A 13333-nucleotide genomic window follows, 5' to 3' on the forward strand; every position below is an offset into this window, starting at 1 on the left:
GATATCTCAGGGCTCCATATCCATTGCCAGGCCTTGGGCTCCTGAACCTCTAACCTGAGTGTGCCAAGCTCCAGGGTTCCTGGGCATTACCCACACCTGTGTTTCTCAAAGAGGCATGGGTCACACCCTGCTGGCAGAAAGGGTGCATAACCTCAGCCCTTCAGAAGTGGGTGGGGCTGTCTTGAGAACATCACGTAACCCCAGTTCGCACACTCCCTGTTTATATTCTCTCTTCTCCCATCTCAGGCCCCCTGGGCCGGCCTTGATAAAGAAGGCAGCCTCTATAGATTACCAAAGTCATAAAGGTGGGGACCTGAGGCGACACAGCAAGGTGGCAGCAGGAAGAGGAGAGGGACTGGGCACACTAACTCTGGCAGGCTGGACTGACAGGAGTAGCGGGGTCTGGGGTGCTGGGCTCTAGCCCTGGCTCCGCTACCACGTGCGCTCTGGGACACCTCCCTGACACCACTGCGCTTACCCGAAAGTCGTGGGCAGTGTCCTTCACTGGCTGCACGCGGTGCCCCTGGTGCCGGGGGTCTGCCTGGCACGAGCAGCACAGCAGCTCCTTGTCATCGAGGCAGAAGAGGTTGAACGGGCCGCGATGCAGACGGCAGAGGCGCGGGGAGCGGTGGCCAGTCCAGCGCGCGCCCTCCGCCTCCTCGCGTAGCAGCTTCTCCACCAGGTTGTTGAGGGTGTGGTTGGTGCGTAGGTCGGCGGGGGCCGCGCGGTCCTTGCACACTGGGCAAGTGGGCGCCACCTGTACCTCCCAGCAACGGGTCACGCACCAGCGACAGAAGTTGTGGCCGCAGCGGAGGGTCACGGCATCGCGGAAGGGATCGTAGCAGACGGCGCAGAGCAGCTCCTCCTTGAAGGAGCGGGAAGGCCCGGGGGACGGAGCAGGGACCGGCTCCATGACACCGGCCGCCAGCTCGCGTGTTCGCAACTTTCGCTCCGACCCCACCCACCCGCTCCGCGGCTCCCGGTACCCTGGGGTGAGCAGCACCCAGCCACTTCCCCTCCAAGCGCTAAGCGGCAGTGACGCCGGCCAATTGGGCAAAGCGCGCTCGGGAGGCACCGCCCCACTTCCGGTCGGCGCGGGAAACCCCGGAAGAGCGGGGCGGGCCCGTTTGCTCCGCGGGACCGCCGGATCTGAACTGGCCCGCTGGTTAGGGAGGAAGAAACTCCCCAGCCGTGCTGTAGGGCTTCCGTGTCACTGGAAACCTACTTCCGATTTGAAATGGGAAATGAAGTCTAGGAACCTCTTCCTTAACCAATTCCTGGAAATGTCAGGCCCACGAGGTAGGAGAAACGAGAGCTCCCCAATTCCTGGTTCCGAAGTAGAGTCTAGTTCTTCCAGTGCCGTTTGTGTTTTCATCACTTAGGTTTTACAGTGCCATTTCACAGATCTGTGCTCACTCTTGCATTAGTTGTTTACTTAATTTGACCAGTCTTATTCTTGCGCCTTCCCCGGACCCCCACCCCAGGTTAAAGAGGAAACCGGGTTCTTGCCCTGTGGTTGAGTAAGTCTACAAGTCAAAATCTTTCAAAATCGATTTCTTAGTGAATAAAATGAGAATAATATCTCTTGGCTCCATGAGATGTGAGGATTAAAGTGAAATAAATTTGGAAAGTGCTTATGACATTAGGCAGGTCCCCACTAAAACAGAGATTAGGGACTTCTGCAAAGGTTAGCGATGGGAACGATGGGAACGGCTGAATTCTTGCCTAGTGTAACAGGGTCAATTTCTCCAACTCCCCATTCCTGGCTCAGTTTGATCACTTTACAACCTTGAGTTGTAGGATTCCTTTCCCCTGACACACTTACCTTCCTAGTTTCAGTTGTGTTCTGCATGTTTGGGGTACCGAAGCTTGAGGTGCGTGGTTCTGGCAGCTGGAAGAATATGCGAGGAGCGGTGGGCAGATGCGACATAGCTTTGTTCCGGCGTAGCAGGACACAGCAAGGCACAGGCACAGCTCCAGCCTCCTCCCCCATCCCCTGCCTGCACAGGCGAGATTGTTCTTATAACAAGGTGCATAATAGTGGCTTAAGGCCAGGTACTATAATCAATCACAATCTACTTATTGTATAGGACGCTGTATCTAAGGTTACATAGGACGCTGTATCTAGGGTCACCTGGGACGCTGTATCCAGGGCTGCCCGGAAACCGCACCGCTTGCTGGGAGGGAGCCTGACTGCATCCAAGTTGTTTATCAGTCCCCTCATCCAACAAGTTGGAAGACAATTTCCACATGTTTAATGTTTCTGTATGGAGCTGAAGCACTGACTGCCTTTTTTGGACTATCTTTCCAAGGATGTTCTACGGTGAACAGACTTGGAGGGAAGAAACAATGTCTCCCTCCAGGAAAAGGCCTGGTCGTCATACTCTCCATTATAAAAGATTCTGGTTCCCTCAGCTTCAGGTCTTTAGGCTCTCCTATAATGCAACCTCCTGTGGCCTTCATCACATGGGCTTGGATTTAAGGCTCAGAAAACTGGCCCAAATGACGATAATCTGACTCTTGCCAGTGCTATTAGTAATAACTGTCCTTTGACTCTGGCCTAGGAGTCTCATTTACCAGCATTCATGAAACAGTGGCAGTCCTGACTAGTCAGTTTGCAAGTAGGCTAAAATCTCTGACCCTTTATAGTTCTTAACATTTTCCTTCCAACCTTTTCTTCAGAATAGTCCTTTCCCCACAATGCCAAGGGATTGAATGCCACTAATTCTTATTGCCATCTGCGTTTTTCTTTAATATGGTTCATGGTCTTACAGTCACTTGGGGAGCTTTCTAAAAGCCCAGATCCTTGGGCCCACTTCACTCTATTCATCTATCTGGGATACAGGCCAAAGAATCTGAATATTCACAGACTCTCCAGGTGATTCTCAGGCACAGCAAAGTTTGAGACCTATTGTTCTAGATCTACTCACCCAACAAATAGTCGGGTCTCAAGTTTTGGTTACTGGTTCAAAAATTAACCTTAGAAGCAATCTCCAAAAAGGCCACAAGATGGAGCTGATATTCCCACACTCCAGGCACCTCCCTGGAAAATCTTGTCTCATTTTCTTTCACTATGTTCTGTTATCTATGTGTCCCAGGTGCTCTGTGCATCTATCTGTTTTGTTATCTATGTGTTTCATTCTGTTCTTATATGATTTTCCTTGTTTGTTTTGTTTTAGTTGTTTTTTCTCAGACTCTGAGTGGGGCCACAAAGCAAGGGAGAAGAGTAGAAATTAAAGGTATCTTCTTTTAAAAAGTGGAATACGAAGGTTAACATTAAACCAGTAAGGTTCTCCAGTCTTTCTGGGAATCCAGAAAGGACTTGGTTCTATTCTAACCTCCACCATTAGCTAGGGGCATGACCTGGGCACAATATTTCACTTTTCCGACTTCCCTTTCCTCAATTATAAAGGGAAAGATTGAATTAAATGTTCTAATTTCTTACTACTTCAGACACTCTGAACTTTTTTTATTCTTTGCATAATTTCAGTAAAGAAATGGTGACTAAGACTTACCCAGAGACCCAGAAGGAGAAATCTTAGTGACTATAACCATTCTGTCACCAACTTTTGTTTCTTCTTTCAGTAGAAAAGACCTTCTTCAGAGGACCCTGAAGTTCAAGTCCTCTGTATACCGGCTAAACTACTGCAAAAGTCTAGTGGAAGTTCTCACAGTCTCTAATTTGCCCGGTCTCATACCCCAGGCATCCTTGCTGGGCACTGGCACATTTCCAAACCCCATGCTGTCACCATGTAAATTTGTGTAAAGAATGACAACTATTTTTCTAGTGTTGCATTAGGGGGAAGAAAAATCCTAGGTGCAGAAAGAATTGCTTTTTTTTTTTCTTTTTATAGCATTTGAAAGTGGCTACTGCAAATAAAAGGCAGAGATTGTTAATTAGATAAAAAAGCAAGACCCAACTGTATGCTGCATAAAAGGAACTCATTTTAAATTAAGCGTTCAAATAAGTTAAAAGTAAAAATAGATATACCATGCTAATACAAATCAAAAAAGCTGGGGTAGCGATAGTAATATCACACAAAGCAGACTTCATATCAAAGAATCTTATAGGGATAAGGAGGACCGTTGCTGAATGCAGCGGTTGCAGAGCTGGCAGTAACAAAAACCATTTCTAGAAATAGACATTCAGAGTTGTAGACATAATTGTGCTTCTTAGGCAGAAATCTTTGAGGAAATCGCTGTAGTCTGATGCTTGACATGGGACACAGTGATGACTGTAGCCTTCTCTGAGGCCTAAAACATGGGAAATAGGAGGGTGGGAGCTGAGTTGGTTTGAATAACGCAGAGAGAACTTCCATAAGAAGTAGTGCTGATGCAAGAGACTAGGGAAACCCCCTGAGTAATAAATAGCCTGCATCTGGGTCAGATTTGGCAAAAGACTTTTTAAATTTGAATTATACACTTTTGTTTTTTCCTCTATCATTTATGATCTTCCAAGCTGCAGCTTTTAAAATGCAACTCAAAATGATTAACCAATGAGTGTATGGGTTGTCTTACATAACAAAAAGTCTGGAGGCAAGAAAATTATGTCCAACCCAATGACACTGGGATCCTAGATTCTTTCAATCTTTTTGGTGCCTGTGCCTGCCCTTTGGTTGGAAAGGTACTGCAGCAGCTCCAGGCATCGTATCCAGATATGAACCAATGTCCCGAAATGGAATATAGCCATTTCTCCCCACTAGTCTCATTGTCAGAGCCAAGAAGAGTTTTCCAAACCCTCCAGATGACTTCCCCTCACACCTTATTGGTAGAACTGGGTCACGTGCCCAGCTCTCATCACTGGCAAGGGGAATGACACCACTGTGATTGACTTAAGCCAACTGGGATTTACCCCAGTCATGTGCTGGAAGGATGGTCACTGAGATACATTCAGGGCTTGGCTATTATGAAAGAGGGGAAAATAGCCATTAGTTAGGCACCTAGAGGTTTAGGACAGTGGACAACATTTGCAAATTGGGAGATTTCACATAAAAACTCAGATTTCTACCTTTGCTTTTTTAATTTGTAAAAATTTTCAATTGTGCTAAAATAAACAACATAACCTTTACCACCCTAAACATTTTAAATGTACAGTTCAGTAGTTAGTGTTAAGTATATTCGCATTATTGAGCAACGAAATCCCCAGAGCTTTTCATCTTTCAAAACTGAAACTCATTAATCAAATCCTCTCTCTCTCCTTCCCCCAGCTCCTGGCAACCACCAGTCTACTTTCTGTTTCTATGAATGTGAATACTCTAGATATAAGTGGAATCATACAGTATTTGTCTTTTTATGACTGGCTTATTTCACTTAACAGAATGTCTTCAGAGTTCATCCATGTTGTAGCATGTGTCAAAATTTCCTTCCCTTTTTAAAGCTGAATAATATACATTGTATGTATTACCACATTTTGTTTATCCATTCACCCATCTATGGACACAGGTTGCTCCCACCTCTTGGCTACTGTGAATAATGCTGCTATGAACATGGTTGTACAAATATCTCTTAGAGATGCTAATTCTTTTGCATATATACCAGAAGTGGAATCTCTGGATCACATGGTAATTCTATTTTTATTTTTTTGAGGAACTGCCATACTGTTTTTGCAGAGTAGTTGCACCATTTTACATTTTCATCCACAATGCACAAGGGTTCCAATTTCTCCACACTCTGGCCACCACTTATTATTTTCTATGTCTTTGTATAGTAGGCATCCTAATGGGTGTGAGGAAATAGCTCCTTTGGTTTTGATTTGCATTTCCCTAAGGATTAGTGATGTCGAACATCTTTTCATATGCTTGTTGGCCATTTGGATATCATCTTTGGAGAAATGTCTATTCAAGCCCTTTGTCCTTTTTTTAATCTGGTTATTTTTTGTTGTTGAGCTGTACAAGTTTTTTATATTAGCCTCTTATCAGATATATGATTTGCAGATATTTTCTCTCATAGGTTACCTTTTCATTTTGTTGATTTTGTTGCACAGAAATTTCTTATTTTGATGTAGTCCAATTTATCTATTTCTACTTTTATTCCCTGTGCTTTCGATGTCATATCCAAGAAATCTATGTCATCAAGTTTTTCTTTATATTTTCTTCTATGAGTTTTTTTTAAATAGTTTTAGGTCTTATGTGTAGGTCTTCGATCCATTTTGAATTAATTTTTACATGTGGTGTAACTTCATTCTTTTACATGTTGATATCCAGTTTTCTTAGCACCATTTGTTGAAGAGGCTGTCCTTTCTCTAGTGAGTGGTCTTGGCACCCTCACTGAAGATTATTTGAACATATAAACAAGGATTTCTTTCTGGGCTTTCTGTTCTATACCATTGGTCTATATGTCTGTCTTTATGCCAGTTCCATATTGTTTTGATAACTGCAGCTTTGTAATAAGTTTTGAAATCTGGAAATGTGAGACCTCTAACTTTGTTCTCTTCTTTAAAGAGAAAGAATCTTTAATTATTTTGACCATTGGAGTCACTTGAGATTTCATATAAATTTTTGGATGGATTTTTTTTCTATTTCTGCATTTCATAGGGATTGCATTAAATCTGTAGATCATTTTGGATAGTAGTGACATCTTAACAATATTGTCTTCTAATCCTTGAATACAGGATCTCTTTCCATTTATTGTCTGATTTCTTTCAACATTGTTTTATAGATTTTCAGTGTACAAGTCTCCCTCCTCCTTGGTTAAATTCATTCCTAAGTATTCTTTTTGATACTACTGTGAATGGAAGTATTTTCTTAATTTCCTTTATGGATAATTTATTGTCTGCCTTAGCTTTTAAAAAAAGAAAGACCTGGCTACATTGCTACATTAAGCTTCCTCTTCTGCCTGGCAATAGACTTTCTTTTTTTAAGAGGTTTTTATTTTATTTTATTTTTTAAAACTATCATGCCATGAATTCATAGGGAATGGCCTCCAGCAGCTTTGCTTCCCTTCCATTCATTCTCACAAAGTGAACTTCTCCGGGTGGAGCAGGCTGGCGCTTCATTTGAACCCAGGTACCTTTCTCTTTGGCTTCCTTCTTGTTTTGATCATTTCCTTCACACGTTTCAGGAAGCTGTCTTGGTTCTTAGAGTACTCAATATGCTCAATACACACATTAATTCTCTTGGCAAGAATCTTGCCCTTAACTTGTTTGTTTACAATAATGCCAACCGCATGCTGGGGAACACTGTAAACTCTTCCAGTTTTGCTGTGGTAGCATTTGTGGGGCATTCCTTTTTGAACAGTGCCTATTTCCTTGATGTCTACAATATCACCTTTCTTGTAGATTCTCATGTATATAGCCAAAGGAACAACTCCATGTTTTCTAAAAGGCCTGGAGAACCTATAGTGGGTGCCTCTCCTCTTTCCCTTTGCGTTGGTCATTTTGGCAAATTCCTGGAAAATGGCCATGTAGACTTTTGAGCCGAATAGCTGAATAGCAGCTGTTCCCTGCAGAAGGGATGCTTATTATTCTCCAGTTTGCCATAGTCCCTACCTAGCCAGCTTCCCTCACCTTCCTGCCTTGCCTCTGTAGGCGTTTGGGTTTTTGATCCCTTGTTTGGAAGTCCTCATTGAAGGTTACTCACTACCGCTATTCATAGTGAAGGAACTAGGGTGGTAAAATACTCTTGTACAGATAGGCAAATTGACAGCTTGAAAAAATGAAATCTAAGCTGATTTTGCATGTTCCTGAAATTTATCTTTTAGCACCAATTATTCTATTGCAAATATTTTGAACAAATATTTTTCTGAAATATCGTGTATGCTTTAATTTTCTAAAATATAGGATGCAGAACATAAACTTTTCTTCATGATTTCCAAAATAGACAATAATTACTGTTTTATGTAATAAAGGGGTACCTCGGGTAGTAATGAAGCATGGAGGATTGTTTCTCTGTCCTGTAAATGTCTACTGAGGCCTGCGATTTGATTGTTCTTGCATTTGCTAGGCATTTTTTGTTTCTTTTTAAGAGGTTCTTCTTGCTACTAACAATGAATCTGCCTATAAGCAACCTGCTCTCACTTCCTAGTTGATGCTTCCCTCATAGTGTAGGCTAGGATCGGATCGCTATATTTGTTAGAATTGCAGAGGTCAACAATGGCAAGGAAAGGTCCATACAGTCAGTCTGTTGCTTCAGAGTTTAGCCGATGAGTTCACTCACAGGTAGGGGTAAGGGATGGAGAGCCAAGAAGGCCATAGTCAAAGAAGTATGGAGCTGACTCGGAGTGGACAGGGGAGCAGGGCAGGCTCCACTTCCCAGAAGCATCCTGCAGCCCACTGCTCTGCAGCCTCCTTGGAAGCTATGGAAGGCCCGACAGCAGTGCCCAGGTCTGTGGAAACTGCCTGGCCTCTGCGGCACTGAATCTGCCTGTTGTTCTTTAATGGTAAAATAAAAACACTCTTCTGCCTTCTCCATCTGCCCTCCCTCTTGGGTACCCAAATTAATTTCTGAAAGGATTTAATATGGTTTTATTTTTTCCCAAAAAGATTCACTTTGGATTATGTCCAGAAGTTTTTTTTTTCCCTCTCTGTGGAAGGATTTTATTTAAATTTTTTCACTATGAACATTTTCAAACAATATTGTAGAGAACAGTGTAATTAACCCCTACATACCTATCATTCTGTTTGCATCAGTTGTCAACTTTGCTATTGTTGTTTCACCTCCCCTCCACGCGGGGGCTGTGGGTCATGGAGTATTTTCAAACAATGCTTATTCAAAAATAAAGTGATTATTTTATTTTTATAACTTTATTTTTAAAGTTACAGTAGGATATAATACCTTCCATTTATCATCAGCTATGAGCCATAGTACTGGCAAGGGAATTTACAAGTATTATTTCTAGTCTTACCAACATGCTGTAAATTATTCCTATTTTATAGATGAGGGAATTGAGGTACTGCCTTAATTTATATATAAAAGAAAATAGGCTAAATGGTGGTGTATTAGTTAGGATGCAGTCTAAGCTATGGTAACAGAAAAGCCCAAAATGCAATAACCTGAACCTGCACACATAACTTCCGCTCATTAACTACTGTCCAGAACTTAATCACGTTGTCGCACCTGCAAAGGAGACTTCGAAAGGTAGTCTTTATTGTGAGTAGCCTATGACCAACTGAAAATCAGGGATTTCATTATCAGGGAAGAAAAGGCAGCAACTGGAAGTGCCTTCATAGATGGAAGAAAGGGCATAGTTTTGAGTTCTGTATTTTGGCTTCAGCTGGGGTCCATTTAGTAAACCTAATGGTACTTGGTTAAATTAGACATAGACATCCTTTGGTGATGAAAGACCAATTACTTAGTCCTCGTGCCTCTGAGTTTTTCTTTGTTCATTTTTTTCTTGTTTGTTTAGAACACTTATAACCTTATTAGTCTTTTAAACTGAAATTTATCATAATAGTAAATTTACATTATGTGATTTAATTCCATTATCCATAATGGAGAGACCCCAATTATATATCACCATAACCCTGCCAGTGATGGATTCAGCTCTACCCTTTACCACCTGAGCGGCTGTGGACAAATTATTCACTTTCTTTAAGCCTCTTTCTTCCTTTCTGAAAAATGGGAAAACTATCGACCTTAATTATTGTGAAGATTAATTAGATAATGGATGATAGTTGCTGACGCACAGTGAACACTCAAGAAATTGTATCTGTGTGACATATATGTAATATCTCCTCACTAATCCTATCCTATTTAATTCCTATCACTTCTAAAAATAATAATTGTAGCATTTTATAACATTTTCATACCTATTACTTAATTTGGCCATCACAGTACCCTGTGAAATACTAGCTGTAGAGCAGCTAGTACTTATTCTTTTACTCTCCTAGATTAGGAAATGCAAGCTCAGGGAAATGGATTCACTTACCCAAGGTCATGTCTTCCCTCTTGACTAGATCTTTCCCAGGCACATTTAAACCTGCTCCATCTTAAATTACAAAACAACCCTTAAATTACAAAACAACCCTTTTTCAACCCACAACCTTCTTACCATCTTGAATTACAAAACAACCCTTTTCAACCCACAACCTTCTCCAGCCCACCCCCATCTCTTGATTCTCCTTTCAGCCAAGCTTTTCAAAAGGTATTGGTGCATGCTGCCTCCCTGTCCTCACTTCCAGTCTACCCATCACCTCACCTTATTTGACTTTTGCCTCTTCACTAAATTCGCTCCTGGCAAGAGCCTTCTCCCTTTTACTCCCACCCCAGACAATCTCATACATTCCTGTGGTTTCAGATGCCAACCCAGAAGTTCATCACTAGCTCAGACCACTTTTATGAGCTCCAGTCCCAACTACTGTTGGGGTAAGAGTCGGGACAGGTCCAGAGAACCCTTTTCACAAGAGTCCTGTCTAAGACAAAGAGACTATGCACCATAGTGGCAATAGAATTATAATAGTGAGTAGGAAAGGTGTTGGGAAGCCTTCCCAGGACTTGGAGATTGAATGGCTCTAGGGTAATGAGAGAGAAGGGAGAGTCAAAGGTGATTCCAAGATGTTAATGTTTGGTGCCTGGGATAATGTTAACACTCATCAGGAAGACTGGAAATGGATCTGTTTGGGGAGCAATATCATGCACAGCTGAAGACCTGACTCTGGGACATCTAAATGGAAAAAGTAAAGTCCTTTTTCCTTATAGTTTTCTCCTCTTGCTGAACCAGCTGTACAGTTCTTCCTCACCTCTACCGTGGGCCTCCGGCAATAACACTGTCTCTGCTTGAGACATAACAAGTGGACGGAGGAAAATATTGTTGCTTCTCCACTGGGCTAAGTCCCAATCCACAGGAAGCCAAGGGTAGAAAGTTTTTAGAGCATTTGTGTAGAATCCCAGGCTCTTGAAGCCGTTTCTGACGGGTTTTATAAAGGTGGGTAAAAGGCAGACGTGCGACACATGTCATTTTAGTTCCTACACTGGACAAAACGGAAGAACTGGAGGCAGAGTCGGCTACCCCAGGGAGTTTCTCACGGTCTCTTTCAGAAATAAAACGTATGATTCTATGCTTCTAGAAGCTTCAAAAAAAAAAATCGCTGAAGAATTCAACAACCTCTGAAAATTTTGAATATCTGAAAACTTCTTTCTCGCATCAGGTCCCAATGAGGTTGTAGTTCATGGATTTTCCCACACAGGGGCAGCAAACACAAACCTTGTCTTAAACCAGTCTGGATTCGCTTTGCAATTTTAGTTCCCATTGCTGCCACCCTAGCACAGACCCTCAATTCACACCAGTGTCTAACCTTCACACCACTTGACCTTCATCACCTTATTCTATGCACAAGAATATGTAAGGGCCACCAACTTTCTAAAGCCCTCTGACAATTTCCCTGCAGTGTGGTCAGTTAGCAACTCATCTTCCCCGCACTTTCCCTGTCTGATTTGCCTTGTCTCCCCAAGCAGTCGCCAGGGTTTCCCTGGTTACTTACTTGGCCTCTTTCTGACTGCTATGAAGCCACCAGCATTACCTCTAAGATTCCAACTGAGTGCTGAGAACAAAATAGAAGGGTTGACAAGGGGGAGCTCCACCAGTGGTGGCTAAGACCTCCCCCATAAGATGGCTTGTAAATTGCCTTGTTGGGGCAGGCGGGCCCCAGGCTCAGAGATTCTGATTTTTCAGTAGATCTGGAGTGGTGGTCAGGTATCTGCATTTTTAAATCTACAGGTAGTACACTTATACTTTGAGGAACATTGATGTTTTGGGCTTTGTGGCCATGGATGTGTTAATTCATCTGAGTCTCCATTTTCTTTGCAGAAAATGGGGAGAATTAAATGAAATCATTTAGACAGTGCTTCCTTAGCACAGTGGTTGGCATTTAGACATGCTCACCAAATGCCGGCATTTCCTGTTGTTTTCCTGGGGGGGGCTGATCCACTGAGTTTGGAGGTAGGGGTCAGGAAGTATCATGGTGCGATTGTGTAGCCAGGTTGCGTGTGGCTGCACAACTCCAGGGCCAGCCTTATGAAGAACATCCTCCAGAACTGTGCAAGATCCAAGTTTTTCACAGGAAACAGAATAAAGAAGTTTGGAGTAGAGACTCTGGAGAGGAACTTGAGGGTGTGGGGGACACTGAGTACACATGAGCTTTTTGACCTTATGCTAAGTCCAGTTCACCTCCTCCCAGTCAGAAAAAAAAGTCTGGGATCTTTCTAGTGATAGGAGAATGAGGGTCGCTAAGTGCCCTGAAGTCACCGGCTCGGATGTGAATGAAGAGGTGAAGCAGCCTCTTCATTTGGGGATGATATGAAATGGGACGATGGCTACCCAGTTTCTATGACTATTCTTGTGCCACCCTCTGGTCCTGCCGTATTGCAGCACAGGGACCTGGTCTGTGGTGTTCAGTTCTGCCAAAGCCCTCGATGATATTCACCTGATCTCCAGTTCCCCGAAGAGAGTCTGGGCACTTTAGGACATGGAGAAATGGGGAGCAACACAGGTGCTGAGAGTATGGGAGGCAGGTACAGTCTCCTGCTCTGAAACCTATCTGGAGGCTAGAGAGGAAACAACAACCTCTAAATGTGGCCTCCAAAAGCCTGCAGGTGGAGTGGAAGGGGGAGGGAGGAGTGCTAGCAACTAGGGGTCAACTGCTCACAGTGGGCAGTAATAGCCAAAGACCCCATATGGGGTCAGGGGATGGCAGAGACGGCCCCCCAGGTGAGCACGTGCAGATTAGGAATCGGAGGCTGCATCTATTTCAGAGTTTATGGTAAGAGGCTGGAGCAGGCTCTCACTCAGCACCATAGACAACACACCCCACCCTTTAAGGAAGTGGGGAGGAGAGCAGCAGGGGTGTGGTTAACAAGGAGGAGGAGAGGGGGAAAACATAAACCTGTCAGCCCTCTTACTCAGCGGAGCCCTCCAGAGTCACTGCGAGCTCTGTACCTGCCACAGCCCGGACTCACCTGTACCTGCGCAGCCCCCTGCCTCACCTGGCCGAGCGACGAGCCGCCGCTGGAGTCGGCGCTTCCCTCCCTGTGAGTCCCCTCCCGCGATCGGTGCTGAGAACCAGCCAGAAGTTGGTGGCTGGACGACGAGGAAGGAGTGGAGGGGGGTACTTTGGCGATTGTGGGTACCTGAACGGGCCCGAGTTCCTGCTAACGCAGCCTCGGACCGGCAGGCAGAGCTGTGGGTGCAGTGTCCGCCGCCGCTTGCTAGCTTTACGTGGAAGGGGGTGTGGGGGTGGGGGAGTCTATTTTTGGAGTTAATTTGAGACTAAAGGGTGTTTCTCCCTCTTTGCCCTCTTAACATACTCAGACACGGGAGGCTGGGGGCGATGATGAGAGGGCACAGAGAGGCCGCCTGCCTCGAAAGCTCAGATCAGAGAGCAGCAAGCAGTGCTTTTCAG

At 44.0% G+C, this 13333-nt stretch overlaps 2 protein-coding genes and 1 pseudogene across 2 annotated transcripts in view; 1 reads left to right on the forward strand and 2 right to left on the reverse strand.

Annotated features, from left to right (window-relative positions):
- TRIM35 (tripartite motif containing 35) overlaps positions 1-1017 on the reverse strand; it is an 18411-nt gene extending 17394 nt beyond the window's left edge. Inside the window, exon 1 of the mRNA XM_011360307.2 lies at positions 479-1017. Within this exon, the coding sequence (XP_011358609.1) occupies positions 479-913 (435 nt within the window). The 5' untranslated portion in view covers positions 914-1017. The remainder of the gene's footprint in view (positions 1-478) is intronic.
- A 110-nt stretch (positions 1018-1127) lies between these two features.
- The window catches only part of PTK2B (protein tyrosine kinase 2 beta), a 122507-nt gene continuing 110301 nt past the window's right edge, over positions 1128-13333 (forward strand). Inside the window, exon 1 of the mRNA XM_023530769.1 lies at positions 1128-1299. The gene's annotated coding sequence lies outside the window, so the exon portion shown is untranslated. The remainder of the gene's footprint in view (positions 1300-13333) is intronic.
- LOC111739718 lies at positions 6862-7600 on the reverse strand (annotated as a pseudogene).

The sequence above is a fragment of the Pteropus vampyrus genome, unplaced genomic scaffold (genome assembly GCF_000151845.1).
Source record: "Pteropus vampyrus isolate Shadow unplaced genomic scaffold, Pvam_2.0 Scaffold53, whole genome shotgun sequence".
Lineage (NCBI taxonomy): Eukaryota > Metazoa > Chordata > Mammalia > Chiroptera > Pteropodidae > Pteropus > Pteropus vampyrus.